The sequence below is a fragment of the Salvelinus namaycush genome, chromosome 13 (genome assembly GCF_016432855.1).
Source record: "Salvelinus namaycush isolate Seneca chromosome 13, SaNama_1.0, whole genome shotgun sequence".
In the NCBI taxonomy this organism is placed as follows: domain Eukaryota; kingdom Metazoa; phylum Chordata; class Actinopteri; order Salmoniformes; family Salmonidae; genus Salvelinus; species Salvelinus namaycush.
The window spans coordinates 35243499-35264378 of NC_052319.1; the positions used below are offsets into that span (position 1 = coordinate 35243499).

Sequence of the window (20880 nt, forward strand, 5' to 3'; positions counted from 1 at the left end):
CAGGCCCAGCCTCAGGCCCAGCCTCAGGCCCAACCTCAGGCCCAACCTCAGGCCAGACCCCAGCCAGAGCCTCAGGCCCAGCCCCAACAGCCTGCTAAGGTCACCCAGAACCTACAGACCCCCACGGGTAAAGACCCTGCTCTCTCCACTCACCTAGGCCGTAACAGAGAAATAGAAACATTTATAATGGATCATTGAGTCCAAACGTCTAATCTGATAAAAAATAAAGTTCTCTCTCACACAGCTCCCAGCCAATATCAGGTGGGACAACCTCTGCCAAGACCCGCCCTCGCCACTGAGAGGGCCAATAGTAACACCCGGGGTAACGATGACACCATTTTGTCCTATCACCATCTCTGTTGTCATCCAACCTCATGAACCCAAAGCTCTCATTGGTCATGTCTGCTCTCCATCAGTCAATTATTGGATGACCTCATAGCTTACCCATAATACTATTTTCAGCAGTCCGCACACTGTTACTATTGGTTGAAGCTGTCTGTGTTGCACTCTGAACCCTTTCTCCCTCCTACCATCCCATTACAACAAACTGTACACCTAAACTCCTGCATCTCTCCATCACCCTTGCCCATCCATCTCATCCTTACTCCACCACACTCACCCCATTCCTGATCATTCCAGGCACTGGATAGTTTGGTCTCACTGGCATTAAATCATCCATCTTTCATGGAAAAGAAAAGAAGGGCAGTTCAACCAAAGTTTTGTTTCGTATCTCCATCCATTATTTTCACTTCACTCTTCCTTTCCTTGTCTGCATCTTTCATTCATCCATTTATCCACTCACTCATTCATTTATTTTTCCATCCAGGGCTCCTACCATCTCACCTGAATGACCTTTGAACCTTGTCTCCATGGGATCGGACCCCTTCTCTCTCTCTAACCTCTCTTACTGCCAATCTCTCTGTTCATATAGGTACCAGCTTCCTGAGACCTTTGACCCCCACCGAGCCTCGCTCTCCTATAGGCTCTGCCATTACCACGGCAGCCAGGAACACGACGTTGCCTCGTGGTCGCGTAGCTCTCTACTCCACCCCTAACGGCATCAGACCTCTCTCTCTACCCAGGAACAAAAACACCACCTCCCTCCTCACCTCCGTCACGCGTGAGGGTAACGGAGCAATGTTTTCCTCTTCCTCCTCCTTATCTTCCCCCCTCTGTCCTCACCACTAGCTCAGGTCTCACCTTCTCTTTCTCTCTCTCTCTCTCTCTCTCTCTCTCTCTCTCTCTCTCTCTCTCTCTCTCTCTCTCTCTCTCTCTCTCTCTCTCTCGCTAACTCTCTCTCCTCTCACAAATCGATATGGGTGTCATGTGGTCTTGGTCCACAGTGTGGGTCAGAGAATGTGTAGGCTTAAATCATTTCTGCCAATGTTTTTGGAGAGAGAGAGAGAGAGAGAGAGAGACCGAGAGAGAGACCGAGAGAGAGACCGAGAGAGAGACCGAGAGAGAGACCGAGAGAGAGACTGAGAGAGACAGCTACATCTGTGGAACACAGGCCAACTGGCTTCAAATCATTCCAAACACCAGACTGATCTGACCATTTCCTTTTAAGAGACAGTGTTTTCAGATGAGATTATGTTATCCACTTTTAGTCCTGTTGTTGTTGTCCTCTCGTGTGTTCCTAGCATGTCTTAAGCATGTTTTCTGCATTTTTAGACATGCTTAATTTAATGAGCCCTCTTCTCCCTCCAACAGCCGACGGGGAGCACCACAAGGGTCTTGCTATTCCCAAACCTGCAGTCTGGTCCGGAAACCGACTGGGTAAAAAACAGAGATGATTGTTACCTCTCAGTTTGTCTCTCACCCACTAACCCATCTCCCCCGAGAGATGTCATTTTGTTTTATGTTCCCCGCAGCAAGCCCTCCATGCGCTTAAGCCTCAACAACTTGTCCCTGTCCTAAGATTGGCAAGCTTGTCTGTTTGTCCGCGTGACTGTCCATTCTTATTGAGCATCCTGTCCATTTGCGTGTTGTGCCTGTTATTGTTGATGTGGGTCTGAATCTGCTGGTGTGTTTTTCCACGTTTTGACTGTCAATATGACTGAGACTAAAGAAGAGTCCTCTCCTCTGGTCGTATCACTACAGTCTGATCCTAGACCTGTTGTTCAGGTCATAAAAGACTGCATCTTACAGTAACTTGATATCTGGGAGCATGGTTAGAATTTTCACACAAATCTCCCATTGACGTCAATGCATGATTTGCTCGAAAATGTGTTACATCTCAAACCAAAAAATGACCACAGTCATGGATGTCCACACCTACATTCCACTATAACCAGTTGTTGGCTTCAGTTTCTGCTTCAGTCTCAGCCGGTGTGTGTGTTTCTGTGAAACTGGCAGAGTTTCAGAGGTCATCAAGGAGCCCTAGGGCTTGCAGGAAGCAGCTCTACAGAATTAAAAACACACTTTGTCTACAAAAACCAATCTGAAATACCAATGAAATATTATTAGATTTCAAATGTCCCCACAGCAACGTTATTCCAATATTTGCACTTTTTGGTTTCTAATGAACTGCAAAAGTAAATCATTGATGTAGTTGTGAATTATGATGTGTCTAAACGGTCTGTCAGTGGTGTCAGTGGTGTCTGTCTGTCTGTCTGTCTGTCTGTCTGTCTGTCTGTCTGTCTGTCTGTCTGTCTGTCTGTCTGTCTGTCTGTCTGTCTGTCTGTCTGTCTGTCTGTCTGTCTGTCTGTCTGTCTGTCTGTCTGTCTGTCTGTCTGTCTGTCTGTCTGTGGTGTCTGTCTGTCTGTGGTGTCTGTCTGTCTGTGGTGTCTGTCTGTCTTGGGCTTATCTGTCTCCTATTACTCTGTTCCCATCCACCTCCTGAAGCATGTGTTTCTCAGGGTGAATTCCACACTGGATGGAGTGCTCATGTCTGTGTTCGGTACCTCAATGTCTTGCACATCTCATGTTTGATTTGATGTTGTTCAACTGTGAATGTGGTCTATATAGTTTATATAGGCCTTACATTGTTTTGAGCCCTCTGCTTTGAGAGTGGATAGTGACCTTGAGTTTCTCCAGTATACAGTGCATTCGGAAAGTATTCAGACCCCTTGACTTTTTCCACATTTTGTTACGTTACAGCCTTATTCTAAAATTGTTCAATTGTATTTTTCCCTCATTAATCTACACACAATACCCCATAATGACAAAGCAAAAACTTGTTTTTAGACATTTTTGCAAATTTATAGAAGAAAAATAATACATTTACATAAGTATTCAGGCCCTTTACTCAGTACTTTGTTGAAGCACCTTTGTCAGTGATTACAGCCTTGAGTCTTCTTGGGTATGACGCTACAAGCTTGGTACACCTACATTTGGGGAGTATCTCCCATTCTTCTCTACAGATCCTCTTGGGGAGCGTTGCTGCACAGCTATTTTCAGGTCTCTCCAGAGATGTACCAACTGAGTTCAAGTCCGGGCTCTGGCTGGGCCACTCAAGGACATTCAGAGACTTGTCCCGAAGCCACTCCTGCGTTGTCTTGGCTGTGTGCTTAGGGTTGTTGTCCTGTTGTAAGGTAAACCTTCGCCCCAGTCTGAGGCCGTGAATGCTCTGAACCAGGTTTTCATCAAGGATCTCTCTGTACTTTGCTCTAATCATCTTTGCCTCGATCCTGACTAGTCTCCCAGTCCCTGCCGCTGAAAAACATCCCCACAGCATGATGCTGCCACCACCATGCTTCACCGTAGAGATGGTGCCAGGTTTCCTCCAGATGTGACGCTTGGCATTCAGGCCAAAGACTTCAATCTTGGTTTCATCAGATCATAGAATCTAGTTTCTAATGGTTTGAGAGTCCTTTAGGTGCCTTTGGGCAGACTCCAAGCGGGCTGTCATGTGCCTTTTACAGAGTAATGGCTTCTGTCTGGCCACTCTACCATAAAGGTCTGATTGGTGGATTGCTGAATAGATGTTTGTCCTTCTGGAAGGTTCTCCTTTGTTTTGGTAGCCTTCCCCAGATCTGTGCCTCAACACAATCCTGTCTCGGAGCTCTACGGACAATTACCTCCACCTCATGGCTTGGTTTTTGCTCTGACATGCACTGTCAACTGTGGGGACCTCATATAGACAGGTGTGTGCCTTTTCAAATCATGTCCTATCAAATTTACCACAGGTGGACTACAATCAAATTGTAGACACTTCTCAAGGATGATCAAAGGAATCAGGATGTACCTGAGTTCAATTTCGAGTCTCATATCAAAGTGTCTGAATACTTATGTAAATAAGGATATTTCATTTTCTTTATTTTTGAAATTTGCAAAATGTATAAAAACCTTTTTCCGCTTCGTCAATCTGGGGTATTGTGTGTAGATTGATGAGGGGAAAAAAGATTTCATCCATTTTAGAATAAGGTCGTAACATCACAAAATGTTGAAAAAGGGGAGAGGTCTGAATGCTTTTCGATTGCACTGTATGTTGCAACAAGCATAACAGTAATTTTGTAAATCAGTGGAAAATATTTTCTCAGGGAATATTGTTCTGGGCAAACCTAAAGCACAGTGTTTTGAACAGTGTTTTTCACTGTCTTGCCAGAGGATTCTGACAGAAACCAGCTCACACAACAATCTACTGCTGGTAAAGCTCACACTTCAAAACAGTGTGTGTGTGTGTGTGTGTGTGTGTGTGTGTGTGTGTGTGTGTGTGTGTGTGTGTGTGTGTGTGTGTGTGTGTGTGTGTGTGTGTGTGTGTGTGTGTGTGTCTGTGTGTGTGTGTGTGTGTGTGTGTTTTGTGTGTTTAAGTGCGTGGGAGCGTGTGTGTGTGTGTCACTGCTGTTGTAAAACAGTGCAGCGGTTAGGTGTTTGTCACCCAAAGAGACCAGTGAGTGTTTTGTGGGGTGTTGTGAATAATCTGGTTCTCCTATAGCCAGCTGCAGGGTTCAGGATGATAAACAGAGCTTCCTCATGACATCACACCTTACGTTCCCATAACGCTGATCCCCATCACCCAATGAGCAGTCAACAAAAGTTGTAGATTTAATTTTGGGGGAAAAAAGCATTTAAGGAGCCACAAGGTTTTACACACAGCCACATTTTCTTTGGCTGAAAGCGACACACAGTGTGGCTCTCCAAGACTTTCCCTTGCTTGGCTTCAAGTTCTACTTATCCTTGTCTGGTCTTCGTAGCCCCATTGAGGTTGGAGCTCAGTCTGATTTACCCCTGAAAGAGTGGCAGGCATGCAGGGTCAGATCCGACTGGGCCAGGGGGTCGACACAAGCCAAGTTAATATTTATGAATGTGTTGTGGTGTGTGTGGGGGGGGGGGGGTAATATTTATGAAGGGGTTTAGTGCTGATAAGGAGGGCTTAGGAACAGTAGATACCCTAGAGGAGAACACAACCACTAATCATTCTCTTGAGATAAGCGTGGGCCAAGTGGAAATGACATGATGTGACATAGGGTCCCCTGGGCTGCACACTGGGTGGTCAGAGCTATAGACATAGGCTACAGTGAATAGAAGGAACCAGTCTCCCAAGCATTCAAAGAACTGCCACAATCACGCTCAGATAGTGTCTACCACATCAAAGTCAACGGTATGAAGAGATGACGCATGTCCAGTAAGTGCATTTACTCAATGAGACCTGAACTAGGGTTGCCAACACTCTCAGTTTGGCCAGGAGTAAAGATATTCAGGGAGAATATCCTGACCTGGATTGCTTAATAGTAGATCTGAGTTCAGTCTGAGTGGCCTGTTCTGAGTTTGATACTCCAGAGTCTTCATCACAGAGCTTTGCCCCTACAATCAGTCCACAGCCTGCTAAAGCTCCAACAGACTTTAAAAGAACATAATTTAGCGGGAGTTTGAACTGGCGTCCGCCTTATTCCCTGGGTTGTGTTTAGTTTGATCCTATTCGTAGTTTTTGGAATAGGAACAATACAGGGATTGTGAAGAATTTTGGCTTGGCTGTAGCAGAGGATTAATTGAGACCAGGTTTCTTGCTTTTCATCTAAAATATATAAGAACATGCATAAAATGTTATGGTGTTTCAGGGGTCTATTCAATCAGCTCTGCTTTAGTTGACATTCACATAGCGGCTGTTTTGGCGGTGTCGGAGGTGGACCTGCGTTAGAGCTGTTAAATCCACAAACTGCTCCTGTGGCATTATATCTAAAGCGGACATTGGCATTGGCTGCACGGAGTCACATTAAGAGAAATCCCATGCAGACTTTTTTTTACAAGTTCGAACACTGGAATGTGAGATGTAATCAACAACTTGATTAGTCAGATAGAAAACGTCATTATTTAGATAAATGATTTTCAAATTGAACGTAATTATTTCTACAGTAAATAGACTACACTTTCTTGTTCTGAACTTCTAACGCAAGTGGGAGGGTGTGGCTTTGTGGCAATAATCAAGAGCAGTTGCTCATTGATTTGACAGCTGCAGTTTCACCTTGAATGCAGTTCCACCTCCAACACTGCCAAAATATCAGCTACAGAGCCTTCAGAAAGTATGCAGACCATTTGACTTTATACACATTTTGTTACGTTACAGCCTTATTCTAAAATAGATTAAATAATTAAACCTATTCAGCAATCTACACACACTAACCAATAATGACAAAGCAAAAACAGTTTTTTTTGGACATTTGTGCAAATTTATTAAAAAAATTAAACAGAAATACCTTATTTACATAAGTATTCAGACACTTTGCTATGAGACTCGAAATTGAGCTCAGGTGCATCATGTTTCCATTGATCATCCTTGAGATGTTTCTACAACTTGATTGGATTCCACCTGGGGTAAATTCAATTGATTGGACATGATTTGGAAAGGCACACACACACACCTAAGATATGGTCCCACAGTTGACAGTGAATGTCAGAGCAAAAACCAAACCATGAGGTTGAAGGAATTGTCCGTAGAGCTCCGAGACAGGATTGTGTCGAGGCACAGATCTGGGGAAGGGTATCAAAACATTTCTGCAGGATTGAAGGTCCCCAAGAACACAGTGGCCTCGATCAATCTTAAAAAGTCCTGCGTCCCTCTCTTCCTGACCAAGAACCCGATGGTCAGGCTGACAGAACTCCAGAGTTCATCTGTGGAGATGGGAGAACCTTCCAGAAGAACAAGCATCTCTGTAGCACTCCACCAATCTGGCCTTTATGGTAGAGTGGCCAGACTAAAGCCACTCCTCAGTAAAAGGCACATGACAGCCCACTTGGAGTTTGCCAAAAGGCACCTAAAGACTCTCAGACCATCAAAAATAAGATTTTCTGGTCTGAGGAAACCAAGATTGAACTCTTTGGCTTGAACGCCAAGCGTCACTTCTAGAGGATACCTAGCACCATCCATACGGTGAAGCATGGTGGTGGCACCATCATGCTGTGGGGATGTTTTTCAGTGGTAGGGTCTGGGAGACTAATTAGGATCGAGGCAAAGATGAACTGAGCAAAATACAGAGAGATCCTTATGAAAACCTGCTCCAGAGCACTCAGGACCTCAGAAAGGGGTGAAGGTTCACTTTCCAACAGGACAACGACCCTAAGCACACAGCCAAGACAACGCAGGAGTGGCTTTGGGACAAGTCTCTGAATGTCCTTGAGTGGCCCAGCCAGAGCCCGGACCTGAACCCGATCAAAATTCTCTGGAGACCTGAAAATAGCTGTGCAGCGAACCTCCCCATCCAACCTGACAGAGCTTGAGAGGATCTGCAGAGAAGAATGGGAGAAACTTCCCAAATACAGGTGTGCCAAGCTTGTAGCGTCATACCCAATAAGACTCCAGGCTGTAATCACTGCCAAAGGTGCTTCAACAATGTACTGAGTTAAGCGTCTGAATACTTATGTAAATGTGATATTTCATTTTATTCTATTAGCAAACATTTCTAAATTCCTGTTTTTGCTTTTTCATTATAGGGTATTGTGTGTAGATTCATGTGGGAAAACACAATTTAATACATTTTTGAATAAGGCTGTAACCTAACAAAATGTGGAAAAAGTCAAGGGGTCTGAAAACATTCCGAAGGCACTGTATGTGTCGGCTATCACCGGTAAATGCTTGATCTTATTGAATCTATGCCTCGGTCTTGTTGTCAAATTCTTTGAATCCTCGTGTGGTTTTTAGGTTTCTTCTGATTGCTGCTCTTGTGTTTTTTATGTGACAGCTAGGTTTATAGTTGAAGGTTATTAAGAGTTGATGTTACTCATAGCCTATGGCTGTGCAATGTAGTAGGAATTCTCAACATCCTTTTTTAACAAGTCCAATCTGTTGGGCCTGTTTGTATGGCAATTCTTCTGTCCATCACGATCTCCTCTCCAGTGGTTCAGTTGGCACTGCGGCTTCTCTCTTCTTCATCCCTCTTGAAAAGTTTTCCACTGATTTTTCAAAAGCCCAATATTCATCCTCAGTTATGAGTTAATAGGCCTCTCAACAGTGCACTCCAGCAGCCTCCAAATATGTAGTTCCTAACCCTGCTATGGCCTCTATTTCCCAGGCTCCCCTGCAGTCCTGCGTCCCTCTCTTCCTGTCAACAAGAGGCCCAACCTGGTGGGGAAAACAGGAGACAAGGGTGAGGGCAGAACTGACCACTGTTTTGGCTGCTGAATACTTTGACTTCTGTTAAAGCAACACTTCACAAGTTTTGCACCGACATCTTCATTTTGTCGTCATTTTGATGGTTCTTCCTTCCCTCAGTAAAGTTATAAAGCGCCTTGCACTTCTCTGAAGAATACACACACAGCTTTAAACCACTTCTCTGAAGAATACACACACAGCTTTAAACCACTTCTCTGAAGAATACACACACAGCTTTAAACCACTTCTTTGAAGAATACACACACAGCTTTAAACCACTTCTCTGAAGAATACACACACAGCTTTAAACCACTTCTCTGAAGAATACACACACAGCTTTAAACCACTTCTTTAAGGAATACACACACAGCTTTAAACCACTTCTCTGAAGAATACACACACAGCTTTAAACCACTTCTCTGAAGAATACACACACAGCTTTAAACCACTTCTCTGAGGAATACATACACAGCTTTAAACCACTACTCTGAAGAATACACACACAGCTTTAAACGCAACAACTGTGTGTGAGTGCGCTCCTGCCAGTATGTATGTGTGCATGTGTGTGCTTGTGTATGTGTGCAGTATGTGTGTGTTGTTCTGACTCACTTCTCTTACATAACACCAACACAATTATGCAACACACATATTTAATATATTTTCCTTCAGCAGGAAAACCTCTTAGAGATACACCTGGCTGGGTAGCAGATGACCACAACTGTATCTGTAGCTAATATGACTGAGCTGTGTTTTCTCCCCCCTGTCCTCAGATAAGCCCATAGACCTGAAGCAGGGAGACAAGGCATCCATCTTGAAGTCCTTCCTTCCGGTTACGACTAAGCCCTCCAAACCAAAGACCACAACCATCGCCCCGGCCTTGAACGGTACGGTTCAGTGATTGTGTTTCTAAGAATATACACTATATAAATACAGTGCATTCGGGAAGTATTCAGTCCTCTTGATTTTTTCCAGATTTTTTCCCCCTCGTCAATCTACACACAATACCCCATAATGACAAAGCAGAAACAGGTTTTTAGAAATGTTAGGAAATTTACAATAACTTCAAACCGGAAACATTTACATAAGTATTCAGACCCTTTACTCAGTACTTTGTTGAAGCCCCTTTGGCAGCGATCACAGCCTTGAGTCTTCTTGGGTACGACGCTAGAAGCTTGGCACACCTGTATTTGGGGAGTTTCTCCCATTCTTCTCTGCAGATCCTCTCAAGCTCTGTCAGGTTGGATGGGGAGCATCGCTGCACAGCTATTTTCAGGTCTCTCCGGAGATGTTCGATCGGGTTCAAGTCCGAGCTCTAGGTGAGCCACTCAAGGACATTCAGAGACTTGTCCCGAAGCCACTCCTGCGTTGTCTTGGCTGTGTGCTTAGGGTCGTTGTCCTGTTGGAAAGTGAACCATTGCCCCAGTCTAAGGTCCTGAGCAATCTGGACCAGGTTTTCATCCAAGATATTTCTGTACTTTGCTCAGTTCATCTTTCCCTCAATCCTGACTAGTCTCCCAGTCTCTGCCGCTGAAAAACATCCCCACAGGACGATGGTGCCACCACCATGCTTCACCGTAAGGATGGTGCCAGGTTTCCTCCAGATATGACGCTTGGCATTCAAGCCAAAGAGTTCAATACTGGTTTCATCAGACCAGGGAATCTTGTTTCTCATGGTCTGAGAGTCTTTAGGTGCCTTTGGGCAAACTCAAATCGGGCTGTCATGTGCTTTTTACTAAGGAGTGGCTTCCGTCTGGCCACTCTACCATAATGTCCTGATTGGTGGAGTGTTGCAGATATGGTTGTCCTTCTGGAAGGTTCTCCCTTCTCCCCAGAGGAACTCTGGAGCTCCTTCAGAGTGACCATCGAGTTCTTGCTCACCCCCCTGACCAAGGCCCTTCCCCCACCGATTGTTCAGTTTCACCAGGCGACCAGCTCTCGGAAGAATCTTGGTGGTTCCAAACTTCTTCCATTTAAGAATGATGGAGGACACTGTGTTCTTGGGGACCTTCAATCCCGCAGAAATGTTTTGGTACCCTTCCCCATATCTGTGCCTCGACACAATCCTGTCTCGGAGCTCTATGGACAATTCCTTCAACCTCATGGCTTACTACATTTCAGAGCAAAAACCGTCAACTGTGGGACCTTATATAGACAGGTGTGTGCCTTTCCAAATCATGTCCAATCAACTGAATTTACCACAGGTGGACTCCAATAAAGTTGTAGAAACATCTCAAGGATGATCAATGGAAACAGGATGCCCCGGAGCTCAATGTCGAGTCTCATAGCACATGTTCGGAATACTTTTGTTAATAAGGTATTTCTGTTTTTATTGTTAATACATTTGTAAAAATGTCTAAAAACCTATTTTCGCTTTGTCATTATTGTGTGTTGATTAATGAGGAAAGTAATTTATTTAATCCATTTTAGAATAAGGCTGTAATGTAACAAAATGTGGGAAAAGGGAAGGTGTCTGAATACTTTCCGTATGCACTCTATAGAAGTATGTGGACACCCCTTCAAATTAGTGGATTCAGCTATTTTAGCCACACCCGTTGCTGACATGTGTATAAAATGGAGCACACAGCGATGCAATCTCCATAGACAAACATTGGCAGTAGAATGTCCTTACTGATTAGCTCAGTGACTTTCAATGTTGCACCGTCATAGGATGGCACTTTTCAAACAAGTCAGTTCGTCAAAATTGTGCCCTTCTAGTGCTTCCCCGGTCAACTGTAAGTGCTGTTATTGTGAAGTGGAAACGTCTAGGAGCAACAACAGCTCAGCCGCGAAGTGGTAAGCCACACAAGCTCACAGAACGGGACTGCCGAGTACTGAAGCGCTTAACGCGTAAAAATCCTCTGTCCTCAGTTTCAACACTCACTACCGAGGTTCAAATTGCCTCTGTAAGCAAATTCAGCACAATAATTGTTTGTTGGGAGCTTCCATGGCCGAGAAGCTGCACACAAGCCTAAGATCACCATGTGCAATGCCAAACGTTGGCTGGAGTGGTGTAAAGCTCGCCGCCATTAGACTCTGGAGCAGTGGAAACATGTTTTCTGGAGTGATGAATCACACTTCACCATCTGGCAGTCCAATGGACAAATCTGGGTTTGGCGGATTTCAGGAGAAAGCTAACCTGCCCGAATGCATAGAGACAACTGTAAAACTTGGTGGAGGACAAAAAATGGTCTGGGGCTGTTTTTCATGGTACGGGCCCCTTAGTTCCAGTGAAAGGAAATCTTAACACTACAGCATACAATGACATTTTAGACGATTCTGTGCGTCCAACTTTGTGGCAACAGTTTTGGAAATGTCCTTTCCTGTTTCAGCATGACAATGCCCCGTGCAGAAAGTGAGGTCCATACAGAAATGGTTTGGCGATAATGGTGTGGAAGAACTTGACTGGCCTGCACGGAGCCCTAACTTCAACCCCATCGAACACCTTTGGAATTAATTGGCATGCTGACTGCGAGCCAGGCCTAATTGCCCAATATCAGTACCCAACCTCACTAATGCTCTTGTGGCTGAATGGAAGCACATTTCCGCAGAAATGTTCCAACATCTATTGGAAAGCCTTCCCAGAAGAGTGAAGGCTGTTATGACAGCCAACTCCATATTAATGCCCATCATTTTGGAATGAGATGCTCAACGAGCATCTTTTGGTCGTGTAGTGTATGTGTTTTTTTGTGCTTTTTTAAAACTTTTATTTGTTCAAGGTAGCCCAATTGAGACCATGGTATCATTCACAATGGTGCCGTGAGAACAAACAATTCATTAGTCAACATGATGATTCAGTAAAATAGCAAAAAAACTATAAGATACACTACATTTCAACAACACAAATAATTTATTACTATCAAGCAAAACACTCGCAAACCTCAGTGAATTCATCCCTCATCAGCGTTCTAAACTGCCCTATTGGCACCAAGGATTCCAGATGTAATGTGGATTGTAAATTATTCCAAACATGGGGGGGGGCGGGGGGGTTTAAACTAAAGACTGATTTACGTAGGTTGGTAGAAACACGAGGGACTTCAAGAGTTAACCAACCATGTGAGCGTGTTTGGTGCCTCGTATTTTTATACTTTAACAGAGAATTAAGATATGTTGGAAGCTTGTGCAGAAGAGCTTTGTAAACAAAAAGGGAGAAATGAAATGAAATGGTACCACAACATCCAAGGGTTTTAGAGAATTGCTGCTGCAGTCTGATGAATAGTGTCACCATAATTGCCTGTACAACCTGCAGGATATATTTCTATAAAAGAAGCCTATTTTAAATCTCAGCTTTTTAGCTAGCTCATCCGAATGTTTTTTAAACGTAAAATCTTTGTCAATCCAAAAGCCCAGATATTTACATGCATAAGTGTCATCTGCATACAGATGAATGTTACAGGATTTTGCAGATAGACCAACATTATTTATATAAATAGTAGAGGACAGGTCCCAAAATTGACCCTTGCAGGACACCTTTAGTAGTATTGAGGTAACTTGACTTGACACCATCAAAAAGCACACGTGTCCTGTCTGACAGATAGTTCCCAAACCATTTGCAAGACGCCTGTTCAAGGCCCATTTCAGACAACTTTTGGACAGTATCCTAGTCCTTAGATACGCTGTGAGTCTATAAATACGGAAACACAGTGATGCCTATGATCTATTAAACACAGAATTTAAGACAAGCGTAGCTGCTGAAACATCAAGAATATCATTTGAAGTTCTTAGCTGACAGTTGGTTATTTTTTTCTCTCTCACTGTTCTGGGACCAGAGGCTGTCATAACCTGTTAGGGCAATGAGGGGGTGGAGTTTGGTTTCAAAGATTTGACCACATTCCAGAATTGCTACAGAATTGCTTGATTTCCACCAGATACACAATGTTGACTTTGCTTTCTAACCAGAGTAAGACATCTACTTCTCAAATGTCTACTTCTCAAATCTAGCCAGTGTGCGTTAAGAGAGAGAGAGAGAGAGAGACCAAAGCAGCTGCGGACTGTAGGACTGAGCCAGAGAAGTTCTGCCAGGGAATGTTGACATATCATCACAGTACTCTCATAGCATGCACACACACTCACTTTGTTGTTTCTCAATCTCATCATCCATTTCCCTATAGCCACTCGTAATGAGACAGGTGACAACTCTTCTGTGTTCAGCTCTCTGCCTGCTTCGGAAGTGGACGCCTTGGGCAAGAAGCGCTTCGTAGGTAAGGACACATGCATCATAACAGTATTCAACAAACCCCCATGACTAAACTCACGGTGGACAGGGGCTGGAGGATCACTGAGGACAATAACCTGGAGAACATTAGCCTTTCGTGCTTCCTCTTACCGCCAGTTGTTTTGGATTTGTCTTGTCTGTATCCAGATGGTTGGCTGAGCTCCAGCTGACTTAGATCTCTTGTCTCTTACAGATGTCAGAGATGTAAACAATAATACCACTATACTGCTGATCATAAGCTGTTCGAGGCCTTTTCAATGAATGCAATGTATAATTAATTGCATGTAACCCAGATGTAGAACAATATGTGACAGTACATTGTAAGTGCACTGAAAAACATTTACCTAAATCTGTAGTTACAATGTTTTTAATCGTTCTTATCCTATTGTGATTCTTTGTAGATCGGTTGGTAGAGCTTGGCGCTAGCAATGCCAGGATAGTGGGTTTAATTCCCACAACCACCTGTATGTAAAAAGTAGTCCTATGCCGCATTACTGAAAGTCGCTTTGGATAAAATCGTCTGCTAAATGACGTGTTATCATACAGAGTTCTGTGTCTTTTAAGATATTATTGTTTGAGCACCAACCCTTTAATGTCTTTTCCAGCCCCTCATGTGCTCTATAAGACGGACAAGAAGCCAGACGAGCCGTGTTCCATAACACACTCCCTCAGCTTCTTCCCTGAGGAGGAGGGCGTGGAGCAGAACGTCACCGCACCCCCCCGCTTGTCCCCCTCCAACGTCACCGTGGTGACCGTGGAGGGATGCCCCTCCTTCATCATCCTGGACTGGGAGAAGACTGACAACGACACCACGGGTTTGTGTGTGAATGTGTGTGTGTGCGCGTATACGTGTGTGCGTATACATGTGTGCGTGTGCGGGTGTGTGTGCGTGTGTGTGTGTGTGCGTATACGCGGATATATATGTATGTGTGTGTGCGTATATGTGTGTGCATATATGCGCGTATATATGTGCGTGTGTGTGTATGATTGTGTGTGTGTGCTGATACACGCGTGTGTGCGCATATATATGTGTGTGTGTGTGTGTGCGTATACGTGTGTGCGTATACGTGTGTGTGCGTGTATACTAGTGTGTGTGTGTGTGCGTGTGTGCAAGAGCACATGCGCAGAGGTTCATAAAGCTCTCTAGGTTATTGAAGGGTGAAGTCCTAACTCATAAGACTCTATTACAATGGTTCTTTTAATAACATCCTGAAAGTCCATCTGTGCTCCATCAGGATAACTCTACAATAAGAACATGTCGTGGAGGTGGAGCGGTGCGGCAACATATTTTCAGAACGCTTTTTATGGCCCAGTCCTTGTCAAACCCACCCAAATCCGCAGAGTCCTGTCTTGAAATGTTATATTTCCCTCGTTAAGACACATAAATCACATATGTATGATATCAATGAGGTTGTAAAGATATAATTAAACATGTTGTGTGGATTTGCTGCTTCTCGTTTGATCAGAGTATGAGGTAATTTCAAGGACCCAAGGACCCAATGGAGAAGAGGTGTCCATCCTGACTACCAACCAGACTCACACTGCTGTGGAGAATTTAAAACCAGAGAGCAGGTGTGTGTCTGTGTTTGTTTTTATGTGGTGTGTGGAGGCTTGCTGGAGCAGTGTTGAGTTGGGAAGGTTCACTGTGTTTCTAATTATGCTGGATCCTGATCTTCGTCTTGGCTGGGAGTTAGAGATTCATAGAATAAACCAGATTAACCAGAACCTTATCCTGGGCTGGGTCTGTTTCCCCCACCACAACATCTGAACATCACATACGTTATGGAACAGCCATTAGCAAAGTGTGTGTGTGTGTATGTGTGTGTATGTATGTGTTTGTTTAAGTGAGAGAGTGTGAATGTATGTGTGTGTGTATGTTAAAGTGAGAGAGTCTGTGTGTGTGTGTGTCTGTGTGAGAGAGAGAATAGGAGAGAGAGGCAGACAGAAAGAGAAAGAGCAAGAGAGAGAGGGAGATGGAGAAGTAGAGAAAGGGATAAGGGGGCCATGAGCAAGCACTGGCCTCTGCTCAAGGCTTGATATAAAATATCAAGTGTCATAGTGTTGGAGACGGGTGGAATATAAACTCAAGCTCCACAAAGGTTACGATTATAGCGAACAAGTGTAACTAATGTTTCTTTTTGTGTACGTGAAACACAGGTGGCTGGTGGCACCATAATTGGGGAGGACAGGCTCATAGTAATGGCTGGACTGGAATTAATGGAATGGTATCAAATACGTCAAACGCATGTTTCCATGTGTTTGATACCATTCCATTCACTCCATTCCAGCCATTATTATGAGCCATCCTCCCCTCAGCAGCCTCCTGTGATGTGGAATCTCCCGTTTACATTCCTTTGCTGGGAAAGCTATCTCACCATGGCGATTGGAATAGAAAGTTCTGTATATAAAAATGAGATTTTGAAATGACTGAGCTGGATTAACACCATGCTGACTTTTTCTCTTTCCTTTTTCAGTTACGAGTTCAAAGTGAAACCCAAGAATGAGCTTGGGGAAGGGCCTGCCAGTGAGGCGGTGTCGTTCAACACAGAGTCAGGTAGGTGTAGAGCCAAAATGGACTCCACTGTATCAAATCAAATGTTATTGGTCACATACACGTGTTTAGCAGTTATTGTGGGTGTAGCGAAATGCTTGTGTTTCTAGCTCCGACAGTGCAGTAATATCTAACAAGTAATATCTAACAATTCCACAACATATACCCAATGCCCACAAATCTAAGTAAAGGGATGATGAATTAAGACTATGTATTAAGAATATATAAATATATGGATGAGCAATGTCAGAGCGGCCAATATGTCTGATTACACTTACATAATGGAGCCGGAATGGAGGCCAGCTCCAGATAGAAGTTCCCATTGGGCATGGATAGATCTATGATCAGCTTACCATTCCCATATCCAAATGTTAACTGTTGATGGAAACCATGCAAAAGGGACCATAGATCAGAACCTTGACCTAGGACCACAATTCCCACTGTTGGCATTATAGAGCCCAGTAAACAGTAAGATTGTTATTCAATTCTTTTTACTAATTCACTGGCTGCGCCAGTGAATTAGTAAAAAAAATTGAATAACAATCTTACTGTTTCAACTTGAATACTTTGCTTTAGCTTGGCTCCGCCTCTAAATGCTGTATCAAACACTGATATCACATGCTTTTCAGACATGTGTCGCTAATTAGTTACTTGTTCATGGTATTAACCTTTGGCTAATAGATGTGTGTAAGTAATTAGCTGCTCACTATTAGCATGGCCTAGCATGTCAGAGGTGTGCAATGAGACTGTTGTTAATGACCCCAACATGCCTTTTCTGTTTTGGTAACCTTGGCGACCACTGGGGCATGTCTGGTCGAGACCTATGGGTCCTGTCTGTCTGTCAGGCTTTTCATCACTCCTCTAATCAAAAAACAACACACACTAGTCTCCAGGAAGAGATGGACAACTATTACCAGTGTGCAACTTTGCGAGGGGGGTGTTTGGGGACTTGATCATGTTGGTCATAGTTAGGTTTAGTGCTCTATTCAATCAGATCCACTTTAGCCGACATCCACATAGAGGTTGTTTTGGCGGTGTCGGAGGTGGAACTACGTCAGAGCTGTCAAATCCACAAGTGGCTCCTGGCATTATACAAGAAGCAGATTAAACAGTGTGATCAATATACAGGTACACCTTGCGCTGGGGACAATAAAAGGCCACTAAAATGTGCAGTTTTGTCACACAACACAATGCCACGTGTCTCAAATTTTGAGGGAGCTTGCAATTGGCATGCTGACTGCAGGAATGTCTCCCAGAGCTGTTGCCAGAGAATTGAATGTTAATTTCTCTACCATAAGCCGCCTCCAATATCGTTTTAGAGATTTTGGGTACGTCCAACCGGCCTGACAACTGCAGAACATGTGTAACCACGCCAGCCCAGGACCTCCACATGCGGATTCTTCATCTGCGGGATCATTTGAGATCAGCCACCCAGAAAGCTCATGAAACTGTGGGTTTGCACAACCAAAGAATTTTGGCACAAACTGCAGGAACTGTTTTAGGGAAGCTCATCTGTGTGCTCATTGTCTCCACCAGGGTCTTGACCTGACTGCATTTTGGCGTCGTAACCGACTTCAGTGGGCAAATACTCACCTTTGAAGGCCACTGGCATGCTGGAGAAGTGTGCTCTTCATGGATGAATCAGCGTTTCAACTGTACTGGGCTGACGGCAGACAGCATCGTGTGTACGAGCGGTTTGCTGATGTCAACATTGTGAACCGAGTGCCCCATGGTGGCAGTGGGGTTATGGTATGGGCAGGCATAAGCTAAGGACAACGAACACAATTGCATTTTATCGATGACAATTTGAATGCACAGAGATACAGTGATGAGATCCTAAAGGCCCATTGTCGTGACATTCATCCGCTGCCATCATCTCACGTTTCAGCATGATAATGCACGGCCCCATGTCGGAAGGATCTGTACACAATTCCTGGAAGCTGAAAATGTCCCAGTTCTTCCATGGCCTGCATACTCACCAGACATGTCACCCATTGAGCATGTGTGGGGTGCTCTGGATCTATGTGTTCGACAGGGTGTTCTAGTTCCCGCCAAGTGGGAAAACATTCCACAGGCCTGCGAAGGAGATTTCACGCTGCATGAGGCAAATGATGGTCACACCAGATACTGACTGGCTTTCTGATATTAAGATATATGTGACCAACAGATGCATATCTGTATCCCAGTCGTGAAATCCATAGATCAGGGCCTAATGAATTCATTTCAATTGACTGATTTCGTTATATGAACTGTAACTCAGTAAAATCTTTGAAATTGTTGCATGTGGCATTTATATTTTTGTTCAGTGTACCTAAAGGGGACATTGCCATTGGCTGCACAGAGTCACATTAAGAAACATCCCATGCAGCCTTGTTAACAAGTTGGAACACTGGAATTTGAGATGTAATCTACACCTCCATAAGGAACACTGGAATGTGAGATGTAATCTACACCTCCATAAGGAACACTGGAATGTGAGATGTAATCTACACCTCCATTAGGAACACTGGAATGTGAGATGTAATCTACACCTCCATAAGGAACACTGGAATGTGAGATGTAATCTACACCTCCATAAGGAACACTGGAATGTGAGATGTAATCTACACCTCCATAAGGAACACTGGAATGTGAGATGTAATCTACACCTCCATAAGGAACACTGGAATGTGAGATGTAATCTACACCTCCATAAGGAACACTGGAATGTGAGATGTAATCTACACCTCCATAAGGAACACTGGAATGTGAGATGTAATCTACACCTCCATAAGGAACACTGGAATGTGAGATGTAATCTACATCTCCATTAGGAACACTGGAATGTGAGATGTAATCTACACCTCCATAAGGAACACTGGAATGTGAGATGTAATCTACACCTCCATAAGGAACACTGGAATGTGAGATGTAATCTACACCTCCATAAGGAACACTGGAATGTGAGATGTAATCTACACCTCCATAAGGAACACTGGAATGTGAGATGTAATCTACACCTCCATAAGGAACACTGGAATGTGAGATGTAATCTACACCTCCATAAGGAACACTGGAATGTGAGATGTAATCTACACCTCCAATAGGCTGATCGAAATCTTCAGTATTTTGTTTAATGAATTTCAATTTGAGTGTCATTTTTTCTATATAGCCTACACTTTCTCGTTCTGAACTTCTAACCTGAAAGGGAGGATGTGGCTTCGTGACAATGATCAAGAGCAGCTGCTCAACGATTTGACAGCTTCAACATCAGTCATAGTCACATAATAGCTACAGATGGACTGGATTTTGGGATTCATATCATATCCGTTATGCACACTAATGAAATCAATGAACTAACTTCATTCAAAGCAATATTGTGTCCAAACAGAAATAACAGTCGACTGATGTGCCTGAGCTGGATTGATCTCCAACACTGATAAAGAGGAGTGATTGGACCAAAGGCTCTTTGCCCTGTAGTGAAATCAGACTGGGAGGGACACGACTATGTAGCTGTCCATGTGCAAGTATTGCTTATTAATGCGGTAATAATGGACTGATGTGTGACTAATGATGTTTTCTCTCTTTCACTCTCTCCTCCATAGCGGACCCTCGGGTGAGTGAGAATGTCTCAGGTGAGTGGACTCAGTATGTCATGTTCACAATCATTTTTCCTCCATAGTTTGTGTCCCGTTCTCTATGCCATAGTGTCATATGCATCCTTAAATATATTCTCTCTCCTGCCTCCAGGTAAAGCTGCTATCTGGACACAGTTCCCCTTCAAGGCAGATTCCTACTCGGAGTGTAACGGGAAGCAGTACGTGAAGAGGACCTGGTACCGCAAGTTTGTGGGCATCCAACTATGCAACTCCCTTAGATACAAAATCTACATGAGCGACTCGCTCAATGGTCAGTATAGTATAGTAAGAGGGTTTGTACAGTGCCTTCGGAAAGTATTCAGACCCCTTGACTTTTTCCAAATTTTGTTAGGTTACAGTAGGTTACAGCCAGGGTTGGGGAGTAATGAATTACATGTAATCCTTTATATGTAAGGGATTACAAAAAACTATAACTGTAAGCCGTTACATTACCAGCAAAAATATTGTAATCAGATTACAGATACTTTTGAAAAATTAGATCATTACATCGAGGATAGCTTTTAAGTTCAGAAAGGAGGTTTGCGAGAAAAAAAATCTTTGACACTTCTGTTTTCTCAATGACATTCAAATCAGCATTGAAAAAAAGGCGCATGTTTAAATTTGTTCCACCTGATTCAGAGACCACTATGATGACACACCAAATGGGTTTGATGGATTGCGGGAAAAGAGCAGGAAAGGGCTTTTGTAAACTCCAGTCCAAGCCATGTCTTCCAATGGTACGACTGCTGTCGGCATCCAAAAATTATCCAACTTGAATAAACGCTTGGAGGTAAGGATGACAGCAGTGTAGTCTATGGCGATACGGATATCACTTATTATTGTCATCTACATAGCGCATTGATGTGAATCACACTGCTGCTCTCTCATTTAGCTATTTGCACCTTACGGTGGTTGTGGTGGATGGCTGTTCCCAAATCTAAATGTATATTTGAACCCAATAATGGTTGAATTC

General features: G+C 43.7%; 1 protein-coding gene across 2 annotated transcripts in view; it reads left to right on the forward strand.

Moving 5' to 3' along the window:
• The window catches only part of LOC120058475 (target of Nesh-SH3-like), a 49287-nt gene that overhangs the window by 23550 nt on the left and 4857 nt on the right, over nucleotides 1–20880 (forward strand). For both annotated transcript variants that reach the window (XM_039007161.1, XM_039007162.1), the window contains 10 exons: nucleotides 932–1126; nucleotides 1711–1776; nucleotides 8448–8522; nucleotides 9298–9411; nucleotides 13636–13725; nucleotides 14345–14554; nucleotides 15206–15311; nucleotides 16214–16293; nucleotides 19875–19904; nucleotides 20020–20178. In XM_039007161.1, coding sequence (XP_038863089.1) covers nucleotides 932–1126; nucleotides 1711–1776; nucleotides 8448–8522; nucleotides 9298–9411; nucleotides 13636–13725; nucleotides 14345–14554; nucleotides 15206–15311; nucleotides 16214–16293; nucleotides 19875–19904; nucleotides 20020–20178 — 1125 coding nt within the window. The remainder of the gene's footprint in view (nucleotides 1–931; nucleotides 1127–1710; nucleotides 1777–8447; nucleotides 8523–9297; nucleotides 9412–13635; nucleotides 13726–14344; nucleotides 14555–15205; nucleotides 15312–16213; nucleotides 16294–19874; nucleotides 19905–20019; nucleotides 20179–20880) is intronic.